The following is a 23,027-nucleotide window of genomic DNA, read 5'->3' as shown; positions in this document are numbered from 1 at the left end:
GATAACTTACTGCATAATCTACTTTTTTTCCCCTTTCTATCTGTGCCTTCCCTGGAGAATGTAAGCTTTACAAGATCAGGAATTTTGTTTCCATTTCTGTCGCATTGTAAATGGACGATAAACAGGTACATGGACAGCCAGTGAATTAAATGATTTCTGTTTCTTCAGCATTGCTTCATTCTCATTGCTTCTCAAAGTCCCCAATAGTTCTGGTTCCAACAATCAGAATAGACTCATTCCATTTTACAGGCCTCCTTGAGGGGGTGCTTTCTTTATAATATACTGACTTTTTTTGTCCACTTTTTCTTTTGTTGATAGTGTCTGATGAGCTAATTCTTGGCATATATGTTAAATTTTTTGGTTTTTAAGCTCTCTTATACCCTTCCTTTCTTCATCTTTCATCTTTTCTTATAGATGGTTCCATCTCAAAAAGATTTTTTTCTCTGTTCCAGTTATCCAAGACTTTATTCTTAAAAACAAATCCCTGAATTCTACATTTCCTTGAGAATATCTCCCAAGAAATACTATAAAACTGATTTCCACACTGTTTCCTATGTCTGCCATACATATAACTTTGCCATATGTAATTTGGATTTGCCCTTCACTAAAAATTCTACTGAAATTCAGATTCCCTTTAACTTAAAGCTAATAGGAAAATTGCTTAGTGATACAAATAGGCATGTATATGGTTTTGCTCATTTTAAATGTATTTTATCTTATATTTTAGAACAGCATAAGTATTTGTGTATACATTTGTATATATTCGTATATTCAGTTCCTTTGTGTTTTCTTCAATTTTCACTGAAACTAAGCAATTTGTTAATCTTTCTCTATTACCTATTTTTTTTCACACTCCTAACAGGTGATTGCTTTAGTGATGGATATATTTACAGATGTGGACATTTTCAAAGAAATCGTGGAGGCTTCAACTAGAGGGATCTCTGTGTACATTTTGCTTGACGAGTCAAATTTCAACCATTTTCTAAATATGACTGAGAAACAGGGTTGTCAAATACAACGACTCAGGGTAAGAATTCTGTTTTTCCTCAAATATTTTGTGTACTCTTTTCATCTCAGTCAAGTTTAAGTCATGTTAGGGAGGACTGGTCCAAAAGCCAAGTATGTGAACATTGGAAGGTGGGATAGGATTGATTGGTCACAGGGTTCCCTGTGCTTTCAGAATTGCCAGTCATGCACCTCTTCATGAAGGCTGTAGAATTGCCTGGGTGGTGACTCTGTGACTCAACAGGTGTTAATGTGCCAAAATCCTTCAGAGTGTTTTCAGCTATTTTTGTCTTGTGAAAGGAAGACAGATTATAATTTTAGTTAATTTTTCTTCATGTTAATACAATCCCAAAGGATTTCTCAGTGGAGTCCTAGTTGTCTTATGAAACCATTCTGTGCAGATGTAAAGATCTCCTGTTTAAGCGGTGCTAAAACAAGTGGTTGTTTTCTTTGAGTATTTAACTTAGGGTACGTTTTCTTTTCATGGATTTTTTAATGTGTTTTGAAAGTTTACTTCAAGTAAATATTTGTGATATTGAGGCTTTGTGTTGAAATATATTTTGCTTTTCAAGCTCTCTCCTTTCCAGACATAATTTTTGCTTTATATTTGCGTAAAATTCTAGAATATCCGAGTGCGGACAGTGAAAGGACAAGGTTATCTTTCAAAAACGGGGGCGAAGTTCCACGGAAAAATGGAACAGAAATTTTTGTTAGCTGACTGCCAGAAAGTAATGTACGGTTCTTACAGGTGAGAGCACTGCGTTCATTTTCAACGTTACCAATCATTTAATAACTTGTCACTTTAGCGTTTTCATAAACGGCCATACCTCAGTCTTAAAAATGAGGAAAGGACTTGGGGCATGCACACTGGGACATCAAACTTTGTTATGGCACTGCCTCTTACAGACGGTTTCGTGTTCCTTAGACAAGTCTCAAGACCCAAAGCAAATTGTATCACTTTGATTTTCAGCGTCTTCATCCAGAAAATGAGGGGATTGACTAGGAACTAAAGTTCCCTACAGCTCTACTGAACTAAAAGTAGCTTTTCTCCTATGAAAACACGGGGTAACATGGACTTTAAAACAAGTGCTCGCAGAAATAGAAGCTGTCTGCCACATGGAATGTTTAGCCCATGGAATGAATTTTCTTGCTATAGAATTATCCAGTACCTGGTCAAACTAGAACTGCAGCCCAGTCCAGATCAGACTGATTCAGGTGTGGACATTGCCCCATTCTCTTATAAATCCCTGGCACCAGCTCTACAGGGAGGCCATGAAGACCGGCTGATGTAAACACTAGCAAACGTCAGTGAAATCCAGATCGCTAAGGCAGCTTGGACTCCTTATTGGAGTCAGGGTGACCCCAGGAAGGCAGTGGATGTAAAGTGGGCAGGCGAGGGGAGGCATTTGGCTCTTTCCTTAGAATCTTAAGAAGTCATGGAAAGGAGGTGACACATGGAAGTGGATAGGCTTGAGCAGGGACCTTAAATTGGTCATACTTTTCCTTCACTTAACTGTACAATGAGCACTCTCAAAGAACTACCAAGTGCTTTTGTTGTGTCCGTGCTGCCCACACTCCAAATGGGAGCTATCATTTTAGAACTTTCTTTTAACTGTTAACTTTCTGCTATCATTCCCTTTAAGTTCAGGGACTTTTTGAAACTTTAATTTTTTTATTGTAAATGTTGTGTGGGGTTCCCAATGAAAACTTGTTAAGAGCAGAAATTACAACACGGCTTGAAATTAATGAGTCTTTTAAAAGCCTCATTATATGTGTGCAGATTGGGGGTTTTTCATTGAAATTTTAATTAAAATTGAGAGTTTTTTTGACTTATAAGATGGTGTTTCTTATTTAAGCTCAGCATAATTGGTGCTGTCTAGTTTATTGTTTAACTTGGCTTTATTATTGTCACTAGTGAATCCCCCTCAGTTTGTTTTGCTGTGACAAGGTGTTAATAGGTGATCCGTGTTGTGACGACTGTGCCTAAGCTACTTTAGATTGCTGTAGAGAAAAACAAACAGCAGGAACCAAAAAAGAAAAAATGAAATAAAACAACAAAAGTCTATCTATACCATAAGTTAGACGTGGAACTGGAAAAATTGGAATTCCTAGGAACTAGAAAGAACAATGCCTCAAAACTGTTTCTCTAACAAGTTATGGACTGTTATTTCAAGATCGTCATTATTATTATATTATTTTCTTTTTGGCAGTACTGAGTATAGAACTCAGGGCCTTGAGCTTGCTAGGCAAGTGTTCTACTACTTGAGCTATGCCTTAGTTCTGCTGTTTTTAGTTTATCAGATAGGGTCTCATGCCTTTGCCTAGGCCAGCCTAGAACTGTGACTCTCTTACCTCCACCTTCTGAGCAGTTGGGATTAAAGACGTATGCTACCACACCTGCTTGTTTTTAAGGTAATATCCCACTAAGTTTTTCCCAGACTAGACTTGAACTGTGATCCTCCAGTCTCTGCCTCCTGAGTAACTGGGATTACAGGGGTGGGCCACTATATCCAGCCCTCAAGTTCATTTTAAATATATTTCTTAAAAAATTAATGGTTGTCAGTCATTGTCATTTTTGTGTCTCCTGACTGATTTCATAGATTTTTCCTTTTGCTAGCAATGTTCTAATGGAATAATTGATGTAATAGTTATGGGTTAAAAACAGCCCTAGTCCCTCCTTCTTTAGTATTACCATTGTTTTCCTCCTGGGCGAGTTGAAAATTTCCATTTTTTGTTTGTTTGTTTGTTTGGCTTGTGGTGCTAAAGATCAAATTCAGGCCTTGTGCATGGGAGACAAATGCTCCACCGTTGAGCTACAACCCCAGCACTTCTTTTTTGAGAGTGAGAGAGAGGGTCTTGCTGTGGAGCTCAGGCTGGCTTTAAGCTATCTACTTAGCGCAGGTTGACCTTGAACTCCTTGCCCTCCTGCCTCCACTTCCTGAGAGCTGGAGGAACAGGCATGGCCACTACATGCAGTGGAAATGTCTTCTTAAATTCAAAATTCTTTGACATGGGATTTCACTGGGTTCTGAATTCTCAACACCGGGAAGTTCCAGAATCTTCATTTCCCACAGTCATTCTCCTCATGACAGGTGACATGATGATGGCTTTATTAGGAAAACACAAGAGTTCTGTCATAACATGATACTAACATCAGTGAGATAAAATACATACTTTTTATGTGTATAAATAATATCTTGAATTTGATAATCCCATTTGAAATTGTTATATGAAAATAGGCCAGACACTTAGTGAAGTGTTTTGAACAAATGGAGTTGAGAAAGAACTTTTATAAACTTCTGCCCATGTGTAGCTATCTCAAACAAACAAAACTGAAGAACAGGAGGACAAAACAGGTCCTGTCTGCGGGGTTGGTTCCAGCGGGAAGGGGGAGGTACACATGTATGAAAATGGAAACATGAGATCATTGAAACTATTCCATGAATGGAGGGAGGGAGATAAAGGAGAATGAGGGAGAGGTGAATTCAAGTATGAGATGTTAAAGAATTTTGCAAATGTCACAATGTAACCAGCACAACAGTAACAACCACAGAAACCTTCTGCCCCGCACAGTGGTTCACATCTTTAGTTCCAGCTATGTGGGAAGCAGAGATGGGGAGGATTGTGTTTTGAGACCAGCCATAGTCAAAAGCTAGTGAGATGTCATCTCAGCCAATAAGAAAAGGCTTCCAACAGAGTGACTGGGTGAGGTCCTGTCAGTTTAATAGATGGATCCCCAAATGGTGATATAAATTGCAATTTTGTCTGGGGCTATCCAGCCTTTCCCAAGGATAATCTCTTTCTCTGACATGTTGGTAGAAGGAGACAGAATTTGGAAGTGACAGGATCTGACTATAGGAATTCCAGAAGCAGAATAGAAAAGGGATAGTTCCGGTTTTCAGCTTCATCCCATTCCTGAGCAAAGACTGATCACCTCTGCAGTGGTTTCTGCTGAAAGAAACCTTGGGTTTCCTGAAAATGCTGAGAGGAGTGCAGCATGGCAGAGAGGAGAAAAGAGCCTGGGGGCCCAGCTGTTCTCCACAGGAACTTCCAATTGCCTGCTTCTTTGTTTCTGTGGCTTTAATAACTGGCTTAGTCCATGTTATGCTCTTATCACTGAATACCATAGGCTGGATAATTTATAAAGAAAAGAAACTTAGTTCTTATACTTCTGGAAGCTTGAAGTCCAATATCAAGGGGCTTCAACTGATGAGAACCTTCTTGCTGGTGGGGATTATCCAGAGCCCTAAGACAGGGCAGAGAATAACATACCGTGAAGTTTGATACCCCAGGTCTCTCAAACTACTAATCCCGTGGGGTTCTACCCTTATGAGCCCACCTAATCCTAATTACTTCTCCAAGGCTCTTCTTCCAAATGTCATTAACTTTAGGATTAAGTTTTCAGTTCATGAATACTGGAAGGCACATCCAGTCCATGTCCTAACCCTCCATTCACATTACCCTTTGTTTCTGCTATTGAAGCCATAAATTTTTTACTGTACCCAAATGGCCTGTTATCATTGGTACTCAATTTACGCTCCTTCTTCTGAGTCAGCTAGTACTCCTTCATTAGATTTTGCTCTTCAAAAAATGGGCTGATTTTTTTTCCACCTACTACTTTTCCCTTTGCTGTCTTTTTAGCAGTATATAGGGTAGAAAAATAAATAAGCTTTCATCATAACACAGATTTAATTTAAGCCTTTTAAACCTTGAGCCAATGTAAGCATCTCTGCCCTTTCATCTTCTTTGACTTTGGAATAAGGATTCATTTACATTATCATGTCATCTTTCACAGCAAATATTGTCATGTATCTACAATGTCCCAAGCACCATTGTTCACTCCTAGGAACACAATCCTCAACAAGCTTTTCTCCCCCTGGGCTTAGAGAATTTTTAATTTAATGAACAGGGATGGCAGAAGATTAACAAAGGGAAAACACAATGAAATATCAGATAAGAATGAGAGGTACCAAAGGGAGAAATTTGACCAGAGAAATGGGATAAAGTGATCAGATAAGTACTTTGAAGAGAGTGGTCAAAAATCTCTAAAAAGAAGTCAGTCAGGGGCTCTCAGAGGTGGGGGGAAAAAAGTCTTGTAGAAGACATAGTAACTGCAAAAATCCTGGGGCAGATACTTGAGGGCAGAAAGAAGGATGGTGTGATAGGAGCACCTGAGGCAAGGGAGGGCTGTCACAGTAGACCCGGAAAAGCAGGTAGGTAAGGTGTTCTCTTAGGTGGTGTAAGGTGTTTGAATTTTATTTTAAATAAAATGGAAAGTCCTATGTAAGAGTGTGATATGATCTGATACACATTTTGAAAAGGCCACTTCTGTTGGTGTTTTAATTGAAAAATTAAAAGCTAGCACTAAAATTAGCTGATGATACCTCAGAATAGAGGAACGGCAGAGTAAGAGAGATTTGTGAAAAGTTTTAGACTCAGATGCAATAGGACTTATTTTTTCCAGTTAGTTCTGAGAGACAGTATTCAGAGATGACTGGTTTTATATATGGATCACCTGAAAAGATGTTTGGACAATTGACTTAAACAAGTAAAATTGAGAAGGAAACAAGTTTGGGGGAAAGTGTGTGGGATGAAAACTTAGGAATTTGGTGTGTCAGTTTGGTGAGGCCCGTTAAAGTTATAAGTAGAGGTTGGCCATTGATTCTTTATCTCTGCATTCCAGACTGTCCAATGTCCAGTGTACTGATGATACAGGTCTGATAGTCATTGTTTTACAGCTCTTACAAATCACCTAATATGACAGAGGAAAACCAGAATTCATCCACAAACCCTGAAGTATTTCCCATGTCTCCAGAACCTCAGATTTACTTATTGAATATATGTCATCAAATCTTACTATTACTTGAAATTTTATTATGATGTTATGATCTACCAAAGCAGGAACCTTTCTAAACTCCACAACTGGAGGATATTTTTATTCATAACCTATGGACTTCCTTTCTGAATTGAAGATCTGATTTTCTGTTCTTTCTCCTGGCTCAACACTTTTTCATTCACCCAATTTCTACAGAAATTTGGATTCTTACCTTATTCTACTTTACTCTCCGTAGTAAACTCAATTCCTCACCTGTCAGGTATATCCTACAAAGAGCTACTAGAAAAACATAATTCCTCAAACATCTCTGTACTATAAGTTATCCAAATTTGGAAAGAAATCCAAACAATCAAATTTTCTGCTTTCCTTCCCAGCTCTCCTGAGTTAGTTCACAAACCCCTGATACAGCTTTATTACTCAGCTCGACATAACCTGCTTTCTGTGATTTGAAAGATGGCTATTCCTGCTTCCTTTCTTTTTCTATTTGTTTCTTCCTCACAAATTGTCTTCCTGCTTCTTCCATGTCTCAACTTCTAAGTATCTCATCTCTGTCAAAATTTTGCAAGACCATCACTTTCTCTGAGATTGTCAGATACCGTCAAATATTTATCCCTTACTCGATGTTGCTGACACTTTGTATTCGTAGCTTCAGTAGGATTGAAAATTTCTTGAGATATTCATTTTTTTGCATCATTTCTTTTTTTCTCGTTTTTATTAGCATATAATTTTTATACAGGGGGTAGATTGCAATATTTATATATGTGTTTACAATATATCTTGTTTAGATTTACCCCCTCCATCATTCTCTCTTCCCCCTCCCCACTTTAGAACAATTTCAGCAGGTTTCATCCTTCTATTTTCATATATGAATACAAAATACATCCATCATATTCACCTCACTTTCCTTCTCCTTATGCCCCTGCTACCTCCCACTCATACCCACCCCCAGAAAAGACCTATTTTACCCTCCTGCCCTTCATTTTTCTTAAAGTGTGTATTGATAGTCCAAGGGGGGGTTGCCTTTGTACTTCAGGCCTGTATACATTGTGTTTTAATCAAATTAACCCCCCCCCTTACTTACTCATTCCCTATCACCTTGCTCCACTAATATTCAACAGCTTACAGTACAGTGTATTATGTTATATTCATATATACATGCACCATTTCTTTGTAGTCTCATGGCTCAGACACTCACATAAAAAATACCTAGCAAGTATTCTTTAAATATCCTGCATTCAGTAGGCGTAACAGACAAATTTAAACATGAGAATAACAAGATTCTCAGATTGTAAATTGATTGTTTGTGATATTTTACGTATTTTAAGTTATTATTCTGTACATTTAAAAACTATGTTTGCATTTGTTTCTCCTATACTAACCGTACAGTCCTTCAGTGTGGAGAGTGTCTCTATCTCATTGTTCTTTTGTACTAAGCCCCATTGAGTCATGTACATGATTTGATGCAAAGAATATTAGCAATTTATTTTCTTTCCAGCTCAGTGGATATCATTTACATTTTCAAAACAACAGATTTAAATTTTGATAGGAAATTTCAAGACAGCTATCACCTCTAAACTGTAGGGTAGTAATAAAACGTTCCATAAAGTACTGCAAAGTTATTAAAAACTTTAATTTCCTAGAAACTTATTCTAAAAGAAAGGATTCTTACTGGCATTTTGAATGGTCTAGTTAAGGAGTCTACAGTTACATCATGGGTACACTGAGTCGGGTGAAGTCTGGTTACTAGTGACTGAGGCAGCTGCCCCCCCAGTCCCCTCTTCGTGGCTCTCTGCACCCTAAGTTACACTGACTGAGGAAACCACTGAGGTAACAGTTGAACACATTGAGACTCTCAAGATATGTGGGTTGACACAGACCTATCTTGAGCTACAAAGGTTAGAACTACACGGTGTTACCACCATTGTGCTACCCACGTAAACACTCTGGACATGAGGAAAGTGTGGCTCAAGCCCATGTTGCAGCAGTTCTGCAGAGCCTGGCCTCTCCACGTTCCTCCAGCACTGGCTTTCCCACCCCATGCTAGGACTGTGAAACCTAATCCCATTTTTACCCCATAAAATCTTGGTAGGCAGCTGATATAAGCTGCAAAAGAAGCTTTTCTTTGGATTCCTGGAAAGAAGCATAAGACATTATGAACTGATTTAAGACCAGAAATGGCCTTGCTTTGTTACTTAAACTAAGAATATAAGGATAAAAAGATAAAGTATTGCTAGTGTATAAGGACTGAATATATTCTAAATTATAGCAGCCAAGATGAAAGCAAACACAAATACTGCTTTGTCAATATCAAATGATACATTTTAGTAGAATTGTATAATATCATTAACCTTTTAATTTACCAAAATTACAATTTTCACTTTTTAACTTGCTTTTTATTAGCATAAATTAATTGAACAAAGAGGGTTCATTGTAATATTTATAACATACATAGAATGTACTTTGATCAAATTACTCTTTCTTAACTCCCCATCCTCCTCCCCACTCCCTTTTAATAGTTCTTGGTGGGTCTCAACATGCTATTTTCATTATTTTTTCCAGCTACATGTGGTCTTTTGAAAAAGCTCACCTCAGCATGGTTCAGATGATCACAGGACAGCTTGTTGAGTCCTTTGATGAAGAATTCAGAACTCTCTATGCCAGGTCCTGCATCCCCAGTTCATTTGCTCAGGAAGAATCAGCCCGGGTGAAGCCTGGCAAAGCGCTCTGGGAGAATGGCATTTACCAGCGATCGGTTTCTTCACTAGCTTCTGTTTCCAGCCAAAGAAACCTTTTCGGTAGACAAGACAAAATTCATAAACTAGATTCTAGTTACTTCAAAAACAGAGGGATATATGCCCTAAATGAGCACGACAAATATGGCATAAGGAATCACGGGTACAAACCTCACTTTGTTCCGAATTTTAACGGTCCAAGTACAATCCGTCACTTTCAACCCAGTCAGGTGAATGACAATTGGAAAAGACATAGTTACGCTGGGGAGCAGTCAGAAACAGCGCCATACCTGCTTCTTAATAGGGCTCTGAATCGCCCCAGTAACCCACCTGCTAACTGGAAGAGGCCTTCAGATAGTCTCAGTGTGGCGTCCTCGTCTCGGGGAGCCCATCCCAGCCGACAAAACACACCTGCCCCAGGTTTCGCTGATCGACTTGCCCAGAGAAAGCAGACAAATCTTCCAGAAAGGAATTCAAACGTGCGCAGGTCTTTTAACGGAACAGATAACCACATTCGCTTTTTACAACAGCGAATGCCAACCCTTGAGCACACCACAAAGTCATTCCTGCGTAACTGGAGAATTGAATCTTATTTAAATGATAATTCAGAAGCCACGCCAGATTCAAATGGCTCGGCGTTAGGTGACCGATTTGAGGGCTACGAGAGTTCTGAGAATCTGAAAGCCAACGCGCTTTGTACTCACTCTCGGCTTCGTTCCTCTTTTGTGTTCAAACCAACTTTACCCGAGCAACAAGAAGTTAGCAGTTGTACAACTGGCTCCTCAAATTCAACTATCATTGGTTCCCAGGGAAGTGACACACCCAAAGAGGTCCCAGATACTCCTACAAGTGTACAGAATTTGACAGAAAAACCCTTGCCTGAATCAATGCCCAAGATCCCAACACAGTCAGTGGTACCAAAAATGCACACCTTGCAGGTTCCTGAGAAACAACCAGCAGTCGTAAACCAAACTACGAATGGCCATACAGAATCAAGCAGCTATATTTATACAACCTTGTGTGTAAATAAGCAGACAGATAATCTGAAGAATCAGCAAAATGAGAATCTACTTAAAAGACGAAGTTTCCCATTCTTTGACCACTCAAAAGTCAATTTAGATCATGGAAATAGTAAGAATTATGTATATAGCACACTCACCAGGAATCGAATTAGACAACCAGAAAAACCAAAGGAGGACATGCTGAAAAGTTCTAAAAGTATGCATAACGTGACCCAAAACATGGAGGAGGAGGAAGAGGACATTATTAAGAGAGAACCTCCAAGTAGCACTGCCACCAAATCAATTTCCATTGCTGCTTTACTTGATGTTAATAAGGAGGAACCTAACAAAGAACTCACTCCCAAAAAGGAAGTGAAGGGTTCCCCAAGTTTTTTGAAAAAGGGATCCCAGAAGTTAAGGTCGTTACTTAGCCTGACCCCAGAAAAGAAAGAAAACCTATCTAAGAATAAAGCACCTGCATTTTATAGAATGTGTAGTAGCTCTGACACATTAGTTTCTGAGGGTGAAGAGAATCAAAAACCAAAGAAATCAGAGCCAAAAGTTGATTCATCTCCTAGAAGAAAGCGTTCTTCCTCATCAAACTCTCCAGGCAGCATCCATAAGAGTAAGGAAGATGTAGCAGTTAGCTCATCTCCTGGGATAAATTCTCCATCCGATGAAAGCAATAAAATAATACCTTCTTCAAGTCCAGTTGAAAGAAAGTTCTCAGAGGGAGCAGGAGATGCCTCTGCACCAAGATTTAACACCGAACAGATCCAATACCGAGATTCCAAGGAGATTAATACAGTTTGTGCGTCTGAAAGAAGACCTACCTCCTCTCCAAGGCCAAAGCCCAGTGAGCTTCTAAGGTCTCATTCAACCAACCAACGTGTTTATAGTCGTTTTGAGCCATTTTGCAAGATTGAGAGTTCTATTCAGCCACCAGGCAACATCCCACATACCACTGTAAACCGCCCAGAAGTAAAATCCACAACTGTGGGCAACAGTTACGGCAGGTCAAGCCCAGTACTTAACTACAACACAGGTGCCTATCACACATATCAACCAAACGAGAACAAATTTCGAGGAATAATGCAAAAGTTTGGAAACTTCATAAACAAAAACAAATGAAATAATATAATTTCAAGTAGCTGTTAAGATGTAAAGTGAATGTGACTGTAAATATGTGTCAAAAGAACACGGTGAGGAGTTATCATAGCATACCAGTAGGTTTCTATAGTAACAGAATTGTAGGTATTGATGCACAAGTTCACCTGTGTAGTGGTGTACAGTGAAGTTACTGTTCTATGTGATAAAATCAGTTGTGCTTAATCGTCCTATAAATGCATTGTCTTGGTAACCTCATGATTTTAAAATGGTAATGGTTAAAAAAAAAGGGCATAATTAATTTTTTTCTTCTAAGTGTCTAAGTAGAAACTTTAGGGAAGAGATCATAAGTGGATTTTAACATTCATTCTAAAGTGTCTTTTTTAAAAAGGATCATACTACTAATGGGAACTTTATGACATATCTTTATGGTGTTTTCATATCTTCAAAACTATAATAAAAGGGGAAAAGACTTTTTGTTTTTAATTAACTTTAAATTCTCCAAGATAACTTGCTATGTTACATTAATTTTTTTTTTCCTATGAAGCATTATACAACTGTTTGGGTGAGAAGAGTGTCATTTAAACTATGTAACTCATCACAGTTTTTGTTTTGCCAAAATATTTGCAAAGTGTCAGCTTCCTGTGGTACAATGCATTCATAACACTTCATTTTCTAATCTTTTAAAAACCATCTAGGACATGCTTCTATCCAGTGTGGTCCCAAGGATTCCACGTTCCACTATGCCATCAACTACCCATCTTTGGTAGCCATTCCTTCCTTACTGCATATTTTTAGCAGGCCAGCAGGAATTTTAATATGCTACAGTGCTATATTATTTTCATAAAGGCACCATGCTGAAAATGAAAACTAAGCTAGGCTTTCCATTACTATATGACCTGGCTGGTTTTAAATCTTTCTATGTCTTTATTTAATGATAACATTCAGGTTATAAGATACATTTTTGCCATTCTTAGAGTAAGGAACTGAAAGCTTCTTATTCACTATAGAGACTTGACTTTGCACAAAGTATAGAATTCAGCAAGCAACAGGCCATGTGAGAAGACTGAAGTGCTTTTACAACACTTTAAGTGTACTATTTAACATCTTCTAAATTACTGTGTGTAGCAGAATATTATTGTTTTAAAAGACAAGATTCAGTCAAGTGTTAATATCTTTATCATGAAAACAATGATATTAAAATATCATCATTATAGTAATGTTCCTAGTATTTAAGCACCATGCAAAGAAATATGACAATATGGCAGTAGGGAAAAGAAAAGCTAACATTTATTGAGCACTTGACTATAGACCAGATCAGAGTCAGAAACTTAAGTTAGAATAACAGTGTTTTGTGGTGACATTATCCCGTTATTTATAGATGATTGAGCTGACAGTCACATCATTGAGACTCAGAGCAATGATGTTCCAAACTGCATCACTAATAAGTAATGGCTCTAAATTGTACATAACATCCTGTCACAATGCATTACCTCCATTATTTGCCCAAGACCTGACTTGCCTAGTTTGGTAGGATTAAAGAGTTTATTTCCTGACTCAATCATCATCAGCCAGGAAAGGTTTACTTGAATTTCACCAAACAAGGACACATCAGGTTTAAATTAACGATAGTGAATGAGATTAGGAGATTAAATGGATATTAAGTGTTCAATGTAATCTAGCATGGCCAGTTTTAATTGCCAAGCAGTCATTTTGATCTCCTTCTGGATGTCCTGTGACAAGGTAAGCAAGAGACAGGGAACCAGAAGTGACTTGTGACTTCTGCACTTCTGGAATAGAGAAGTCTGTTCTGTCAGAAATGGAGCTCAGTGTTAAATCCATCACTGCAGTAAATATTTACCATGTTTGTGAAGTTTCTCCTTTTGCAGAAGACAGAACTGAGCTCAGAGATGTTACATAGCTTCTCAAGAGTTGGCAGAAGTGGGGTATGAGCGCATACCCTGCATATTTAATACTATACATCACCATACCTTCCTGGCTTCTCCTCCCCTACTATTTTTTTGTTTTGTTTTGTTTTGTTTTGTTTGGCAGCACTGGGGCTTGAACTCAGGGCCTCATGCTTGCAAGGCAGGTGCTCTACCACTTGAGCGACTCCATCAGCCTCCTCTACTATTCTTGATGAACCTGCTTTGTAAGTAATTCCCATTCATTCTCTCTCTCTCTCTCTCTCTCTCTCCCTATCTCTCTCTCTCTCTCCATCCTCTTCCACTCTTTTATACACACACACACACACACACACACAATTTTTCTCTCTCTTCTTTTTCTCATTATAAACTACAGAAATACATCAGCAACAACTGTACAAAAATAGCATTTAATAACTCCAAATTGAGAATATATATATATACTCAATTTTACCTCATTCACAAAAATATAATAAAAGGAAATTCCCAATATTGAAATAGCATGGGATTGTATTGACTTGGAAACATGAGTACAATAAATTTGAAATTTTTCACACTCCATAGTAAATTAATATAACAATAAAGCTTTGAGAGAAAAGTTTCATAATAGGAAAGGCAGCCAGTTATATTCACAGAAATTTTTATTTAAAAATAAACTTTGGAAAGACCGGAGGCATGGTTCAAGTGGTAGAGCACCTTCATAGCAAACACAGGGCCTTGAGTTCTAACCCCAGAACTGCCAACAATAAATGAAAAAATGAATAATAAATACCCTTTGGAATACATATATCTCCTTGTGCTCAGATGAGGGATTCAACTGCAGTAAGAGAAATACTAATTTTTATTTAGTTTAGAGCTATCTAGAAAGCATGTGATCTTCACAGGTTACTATTAGATTATCAAAAACATTCGAATTCAGCCTCAGTGGATGGAAAGGATATTCATTTTGCTCAGTGAAATTAACCTCAGTAATTCTGGAGCCTACTTCTTTACCCTCATTCCAAAGTCCAGAACTCACAGTTGACCAAGCTAGATTGACTTCAATTTCATCCAGAATTTGTTAATATCAGATTGGGACCCTTTTACAGCTTTGAGAACAGTGAACTAATTGTCAGGAGGCAGCTCTGTAACTGAAAGCCCTTCAGGGTGGTACAATGTAACTCAGCTGAAATGAAACAAAGACTAAAGTTTAATTATGTTTATTTATAAGCCAAAGTCTATTACAATTTGTGTAGCAACTTCCATAATTTCTGGAAATACAGTTAGCTTACACAAAAACACTTTTAAATACTTTCAGAGCTCTTCCTCCTAGTGGAATTGGGCAATACAAGATGCTTTATTTCCCGGACAGGTAATTTGCACAACAGATTTATTCTCTGCCTTTCTTCTTTGTTTTCCTCCTATTTTTCCCTTGGAAATACCCAGATGTCAGAATCTGTACATAATAACTTTTCAGAGTTTCTGGGCTGAGGAACTCCCCAAAATAAGGCTGAGTGAACACATAGTACTTCAAAAAAATTAATCAGTATTGCAGATTTAAACAGATACTATCCAAGTGTGTAGATGTAATAATTTCAAGACATATGTTTTCTCTTTTTCTCCCCATATAGATATTGGTGGAAAGAATGTTACTGAGATGTACTTTGATATTAAAGTTTGGTAATGCGTGTTTTGTTCTCTACATAATACATAACTTATAAACAGAAGCTCAAGAAAATGGGTACAATTTCAGAATAGTTCCAGATGGCTTCAGAGTAATGAGTGACCCTGTACTCTGATTCCACTTATGTTCCCCTGTTGTGATGGTTGGGATAAGCTATAGCTCAGACATGGTGTATTGAGGTTTGAGTATATGGTGTCCGTCTACACTTGGGGAAGCAAATGCATTGTTTAACCAAGGTGATGTCTAGTGTGATCTAAGTAAACAGTGAAAAAGGCTAAATTCTGGATGCATTCAAGTCTAACTTTACTCAAGACCTATCTTTATTCAACTATTATTTCACAGATATTTGGACTTTGTTAATATCTGTTGATTCTAAATATGGCTTTAGATTAGGGATATAAAGCAGAATCATTGTTAATTACAATCACAATTTATTTGTGATGGCATAGAAAATATATCAACACTGAATTTGGTTTTAGAATATTTAAAACAAAAAAGATGAAATGATAAACCAAAGAGTCAACTTGTTAACTTTTTATATGTATAGGATGATACAAAGAAATATTCTTCCAAATTATTTTTTGTTTTTGATCAATAAATAATTTTATACAAAAATCAATATGTTGTAATTTTTTTATTCTAAGACCTTTGTTTCTGTATTCAAGTATACTTTTTCACTTACTGATTATAATCAGGAACCATATGTTTCTCACTACTTTCCATTAACTTTAAAATCTCTAAAACACTTTTATTTTGATTAGTAATTTTATTTCATCCAACAATTTGTTCTACTTGATATTCAGTGACAATGCTCTTCTACACAGTCATGTGCCTCGTGGCAGTGAATTGATCACTAATGTACCATCTGAATGATAGTGGACCCAGAAGGTTACAATGGACCTGAAAACACCTATGATCTAGTATTTTTATTGTACCTTTTCTATTCTTACATGTGTCTTTATACACAAATACTTACATTGTGCTACAATTGCCCACAATATTCACTACAGTAATATGCTGTACAGATTTGTAGCTCAGGAGCAATGGGCTATCCCATATAACCTAGATAGATATATAGTAGGCCACACCATCTGGGTTTGTGTAAATTCACCTTGATTTTCCCACAATGACATCACTGAACTCCATTTCTCAGAGTGTATGCCGGTCATTGAGATTAGTAACTTTGCATTCATTCTCTTTATTTCCATTTCTACTCGAATAAAGTAGTGACTTAAACTTTTTACTCTAAAAATAGAGAATTTATTTCTTTAAGAAAATTTGGTTGCTGAATTTTATATAACTTGGTAACACTTAGTTTTGAGTAAAATTTCATAAAGGTGTGTTTTTATTATATCACTAAGTAAGCTATGATTAGGAAGCTATTTAAGAATCAAAATTCCATAGGAAAAATAGTCTGACTATTGAAATACTGAATACTGTAAGCTAAAAGTAGTACCTCTTTAAAGGCAAATGTGATTTTTAACTAAGTATAATGATAAAAGCTAATTTATCATATATGGCAATGTTTAAGAAATTCATGATTCAATTAAGAAAATAAATAGATAAGCTTTCACTTTGGTAGCACTCCAAAAGAAATTCACAAATGAGTACAATTGGTTTGAGGAGTCTGAGACCTTCCTTAAGTAAAAGAAGCATCAAAAAGGGATATGGGTATATCCTCTCTGGGGAAATAAGTAACACAAAGAGAATTATCAGAATTCCTCTGAGTTAACAAAGATGACAGAAATGTATGAAGTGGTCCTTTCTCCCATAATATTAATCTACTTTCAACAGTTTTGCCCATTATTCATTTAATTCTTACAGGGGATCTATTTTGTTCCAAGTTTATAGATTACAGTAGACTTTTGATGTCAGAAAAAAAGGAGAATGTCTTGATAATGAGAAGTTTTAAAAATACCCTAAACTAACAGCAAAAGTCCATATTCTACTGGAAGTCTCTTTGTCCTAACTTGTGTTGCTGATGTATTGCTAGTGCCTAGCCACGAGTGCATGTAAGAGGTGGCCATAAATATTTGATGTTAAAATCCAGTTATTTCTTTGGCTGGAGTTAATAAAAGATATAGTTTGTTAATATGCATACATTAAATAGACATTTAATAATGATCTGAGTAGAAGGTATAAATAAAAAAGCACAGATAAATGCAGTGGGTCAGTCTCTAAATTTCAGGCATCTTAACCCTAAAGTCTAGGCATCTTTAAAGGTCCAGCAGGGCTGTCTTCCTAGGATATACTTTTGTGAATAGAAGAAAACCTCTGATGAATTCATTTTAAAGGAAAAGGAAGTAGAGCTATGCAAATTAAGTTCAATGGCAAATGGTATGAAAGGGAAGGAAGTGGTGATTTTGCATAAGTCCTTCAGATCATCAGCTGCACAAGTTGACAGGTGAGAATGAAGTGGGAGAATGATATCCTACAGTCTCCCTGGTGTGTGGAGTCCATTACAGTGACAGCAGCAAGCTTTCACTGGGGACCTCACAGCCCTTGGGGTCCTCTCTGCTGATGTTGAAGTATTACAACAAGGTCCACAGTCTCTTTGCCACACCACATTAGGCACATCTGCTGCTTTGGTGTGACCAGTAGTAGGTAATATTGTCACAATGGACTAGAGCAGCAAAAAGCAGACACCATGAAGAAGCCAAAAACATGGGTCTCTCTGGGGACTCCTAGAACATATTTGTAGGAAATTAAAGGGTACACAGATCCCAACAGAACTGAAACAGATGGTAACTTAACATTCCTTTATTATTACCAAGTAGAAAAGCCTAGGAAATAAATAGAAGCCTATAAACAAGATATACATGTAAACAATAATACCCAAAATGTTATGGACACAACGGTCCCCATAACTTCACAGCAGAGGTAAGTGTGTAAACAAGTAAATAAGACAAGATTTAAAAACCTTCTTTTCAGAGATTTATTTTAGAAAATAGCATTCAGTGTAAATCCTGATCTTAGCATACTTTTTCTCCAAATTTCTTTCTTTTTTTTAAGCAATAAGAGTGATTTTTTTCCATGTGTCTTTACACCAAATTCAATTAAACTCAAGAGCCTTCAAAATCTTTGTTTTTTGTTTATGTATTTTGGTTTGTTTGGTTGGTTGATTTACAACTTACCAAAATTTAATTTTAGTTACACACTAAGGAAGGTATTTATTAAATTAAAGTAAGCATTTGAGTTTATGAGAAAGTATCTTAAAGGCTCAGAATTAGATGTGTTTCCATAAATGGGAACTCTAAACTACTTGGGTTGATTTCTCATTTTTCTACCCAAGGCAGAATATAATATCCCTCTTTTAAGCGCAGAAGATGTTGCTATTCTTTTTTTACTGACTTAAGTGTGAAAATAAATACTTGGTTTTGTAAAATATTTAAGAAGCATGTTTCATGGGATACAAGTGATTTCACATTGCTTGACGAAGTCAAAGTACTCAGTAAGTGCCGATCTAATTTATTTCCAGAGGAAAAGCCTGACAGGTATACTTTGCAGTGTAGTCACAATGCCATGAAAGACGGGGTTTTAAAATAAAATTAGATAATAGTAGAACATAGAGCAGTGAGCAGGGGAAAACTGGATGTTGCTTCTAAGTTCTGACAATCCAGTTTTTAACCCTGAACTGTTTTCTACTTGGCTTCCTTCCTGTTAAAACTGATATTTTATTTCATAGGAGTATGCAAATATTAAAGACATCTCCCTTGTAATTTGAGTACCCTTGAAATAGGGGCACAGGTTAAATATTAACGGAGTAGGATCATCACCCTCCTCTCATTACTTTGTTGTTTTTTTCTTAGGTAAATGTAGCCATCATTTTTAAAACTCTTACTAGTTCTCTCAGGTGAGCTTAAAGTTTGGCAAAAAGGTTGATTTCTGCATGCTGGGAATTAAAACTTTCAGTATTTGAAAGAAAAATATACTTTAAAATGTCATCTAGCTTAAAATGTTTTTGTATGAGATCCCAGATTTAAAACCAGAGGTCAGAGCTTGGCTGGAACAGAGCGACTCAGACGCCCAGCACACAGCAGCAGGTGCTGCTCTGAGCTCACCTCCCCTGGAAGTACCGGTCTGCAGCCACTTGTGACAAACATGGAGTAAAAGCCACTCCATAATCACATTGACAGAACCCACTGCCTCTGATTGGAATGCTAAGAACAGTGTTTTAAGATACTGTAAGATTTATTAATGTTTTAGGATGTTGGGAAGTTATATTTAAATTATCTTTATCTCATGTCAGAGAATCATAAAAGTGCAGGCAGTTCTGACAGACCTTTACCAGCATAATGACACACCTCAGCCTAGTTAATGAAAAAATGTGTATTTACACTGTGGGAGCTAGATTATTGATTACTACATATACTGTGCTACAGATTTTAAACTACTTACAAACACTTCCATGTTAGGCTCCATATTGACTCATCCAATTTATACAAGGCTTTTTCTCCATAACATTACTCAATCTTAATCATGAAGAACCATTTGCATGTCAGGTTTTTCAGGTACTTACCCAACTACTTGGTCCACCCAGAAATGAGCTTGTCCATTTGTCTCAGCTCGTTAGAGTAATAAAGTGAGGGTTTAATTCAATAGACATAATATTAAATTACCTACCATGCTGCAAGCACTGTCCTCGACATTCTTCAGAGGCCTCTCAGGACCTTTGATACATGTATGAAAATAATGTAAACACATAAGAACAATGCACAAGGGTGGAGATAATAACACAATAGATAAGTTTGTAGTTAATTTTATGAACTCTTTTGCCTCTTAAGTGTGGGAATGTGGAGGGATATCTGTTAAGTCACACAAATATTATCATGTTTGTCGATCTTAAGTTGTCTCTAAGGCTTGTCTTTATCAAGAACTTAGTACTGCTAGGTTTCCATTATACAGTACATTTATTTGATCAGTTAATTTAGGCTTGAAGCTTCAACTAAGGTAGAGGCAAAAATGGAAAAGTGAAAAAGTGGCTCAGTGGGGCTGCATCGTATTCAACTTTGCCATTAAGCTGAATATGAAAGTGTAGTGTTGGTAATTAACAACATCCCAACGGGTCTAGTTAGTGTCATAGAAAACAAAATGACCTTGGTAAATAGAAATAGTCTGAGAAATTCAGAATGGCATTCAATTAAACATCAAAAAACAGAGCTGTACCAATAAAAGCTAAGAAATGACTTGGGAAAACTTGAGAATGTAATTCCTGCAAGTTTCTCTGTACTTGCAAACCTAATGAATAATCAGAATGTAAAATTAGGAAGATCAGTAAAATAGAGTTGCTGATGGTTGTACACAGAGCAGAATATAGCAAGATTCTCTTTTCTCTATCAGGGCAAAAAAATAAATGATACTGAATGAACTTAATCACCTGGGGTCACCTTGTTTTATTCAAAATAATATTTCTGTTCAAATATATAGGGGCAGGAAAACAATCTTATGAAGTCACATTTTTGTCCTTCTTTGGTTGCTTGCTTTGTCTATGACTTACAGTCTTTGTCTGCTCAGGCCCATCCCAGAAAACTCTTCTACAGCTTACTTTCCGAAATGGGCCATGTGGACAAAGCTAGAGTAACACCAGGGAGATGTTAAAAGTCTGAGAGCCTTGTGAGATGGTTAATATTGAATAACGATTACAGAAAATTCTTAGGTTGGGCATTTGATAGAGAGGGAGACTAATCTACGACGACTCGTTCCATTGTGTAGAGCAGTGATGCCAAAGACTGAAACAAATTTATTGGATTACCACTAGCAGTTTTTAAAATAAAGCAAAATCAAATTTGGGTTGCATCACAGATGGCAAGAACAAGCATTTGATGTCACTTTAATTCTCCATATTTGTGTAGGCAGTGATGAAAATGCATTTTTAAACTTTGTTGTAGAGAAGTTTAAACATATACAAAACAATACAGATATTTAAATTAATTCCTCAAAATCTATCTATGACTACTCTGTCATTCATACTATGTTCAAGAAAATATCAGAGGTCAAATCTTTGTTTTCACTATGTATCTAAAGTTTAAGGGCTTTTTTCCTAATATAATTCCTAAATGTCCGAAGATGATCCAAAGATAGGTTTCTTTGTGTGGTTCATAGTCACCACCCATGATTTGCTTAGAAGAGATGTCTACAACATTTTATATGGGGGAATTGAATTGATATTAGATATGGTTAATTTCTGATAAATTTTACAAAATAGTTTTTGACAGAGATATAGAACAGCAGTATGATCTGCTTTAAGCATAAAATCAAATTTTCCTTCACACAGTAAATATGTGAGAAGAAAATGTGATACCTTTCCAGAGTTTTAGTCCCTTCTTTTGTGTCAATCTTGAATAATTTACTTACTCGTTGATTTTCATCTTTATCTTAGCATCACCAGGATCCTTATTTATAAGTATAATTACATTACATATTACCTTGAATCCATGCATTTATTCACTGTCTTTAAATGTCTCTTATTTGCTAGATACCTATGGTGTGCTCAGTCCCTTCCCTCCAGGGGCACAATTTGGTTGGCAGACTCCCAAATAGACAACGAATCTGCCCCATGAGCAGCCATAGTGAAGACCATAAATGCAAGATAGATAAAGGGGAGGAGGACTATAGGCAGAGGAAAGCCATATTCAGAGATAGAAATGTACAGAGGATATTTTCAAAGACAAAGAAGAGCTTGTGGTTTCCTCATAGCATTTATGGGTATGCAAAAGAAAAGTAGTAAATTTTAGAACAGAGGTTTTAGAGCCAAATTGTAGGGGATCTCATGTTAAGCCAAAGTTTAGACTTTACCTTGGAAACACTGAGGAATCTTTGAAGACTCATATGTATGGACTGATCTTTAATTTTTTGTCAGAATAAATCTCAGGAGACAATATTTAAGATGGATTTGAAGGAAATACAGAAACCTGGGTACTAACTAATAAGCTATTACATTAGTAATCCAAGAAAATTTTAATGGGTGATGAGTTAACACAGGGGCATTGTAAGATGAATAAGAGTAAAAATGATGCATGTTTTAGAATTAGAGTAAAAATTGATCACTGACTAGGTCTTTGTCTATTCTTTTTCATTTTGTTGACACAGTAGTTGTGCATCGCTATCAGGTAAAATGTGATGCTTTGATTCATGTATGCACTGTGGAAAGAGCAGGGTGAATACAGGTAACAGTAATGATAACACATAGTATAATATTTTATTGAAGAAAGGAAAGAGTTTCAGATAACTGTAAGATTATTAGTTTGGAAAAATGCATGGTCTTCTTACTGAGATGGGACACATAGAAGGAGTGTCAGATTTGGTATATGTTTGTATGGGGAGATAGAGGCCACTGATGAGTCTCTTGCAGTTGCGTTACATCTCAGATGTCCAAGAAATATATGTATACATATATATGTATGTATACGTAAGTAACCATTAGTGACACATGCCTGAAGCTTAGGGGAGAAGAAAGAGAAAGACATAGAAGTAATTTGTACTGAAGTGGAGATGAAGTAAATAATTATACTGACCAAATATCCAGGGAAAGATAGAAAGAAAAAAGAATAAGTAAAACAATAAGAGAAGAGAGAAGAGGAAATGGTTGTTTTTTCCCCACTGGCGTCCATAAGATAACTGGGTCTTTTCTGTTGAAAATTTATTATGTATTTTAAATAGTCAGTGAGACATCTTCTGAAATCTTTGCTTGGAAATCCCTGATTAAAATTCAAGAGGCTGGCTATGCATCTTAAATACTGCTTCTACATTTATGGTGCA

At 36.7% G+C, this 23,027-nt stretch overlaps 1 protein-coding gene across 5 annotated transcripts in view; it reads left to right on the top strand.

Moving 5' to 3' along the window:
- Fam83b (family with sequence similarity 83 member B) overlaps nucleotides 1–15,888 on the top strand; it is an 82,273-nt gene extending 66,385 nt beyond the window's left edge. For all 5 annotated transcript variants that reach the window (XM_074081879.1, XM_074081880.1, XM_074081882.1 and 2 more), the window contains 3 exons: nucleotides 863–1,027; nucleotides 1,629–1,753; nucleotides 9,401–15,888. In XM_074081879.1, the coding sequence (XP_073937980.1) occupies nucleotides 863–1,027; nucleotides 1,629–1,753; nucleotides 9,401–11,705 (2,595 nt within the window). In that variant the 3' untranslated portion in view covers nucleotides 11,706–15,888. The remainder of the gene's footprint in view (nucleotides 1–862; nucleotides 1,028–1,628; nucleotides 1,754–9,400) is intronic.
- The last annotated feature ends 7,139 nt before the right edge of the window (nucleotides 15,889–23,027 follow it).

Source organism: Castor canadensis, chromosome 8, assembly GCF_047511655.1.
Source record: "Castor canadensis chromosome 8, mCasCan1.hap1v2, whole genome shotgun sequence".
Lineage (NCBI taxonomy): Eukaryota > Metazoa > Chordata > Mammalia > Rodentia > Castoridae > Castor > Castor canadensis.
Note: the sequence above shows the minus strand (reverse complement) of the source record. Positions and strands in the feature narration are given on the sequence as shown.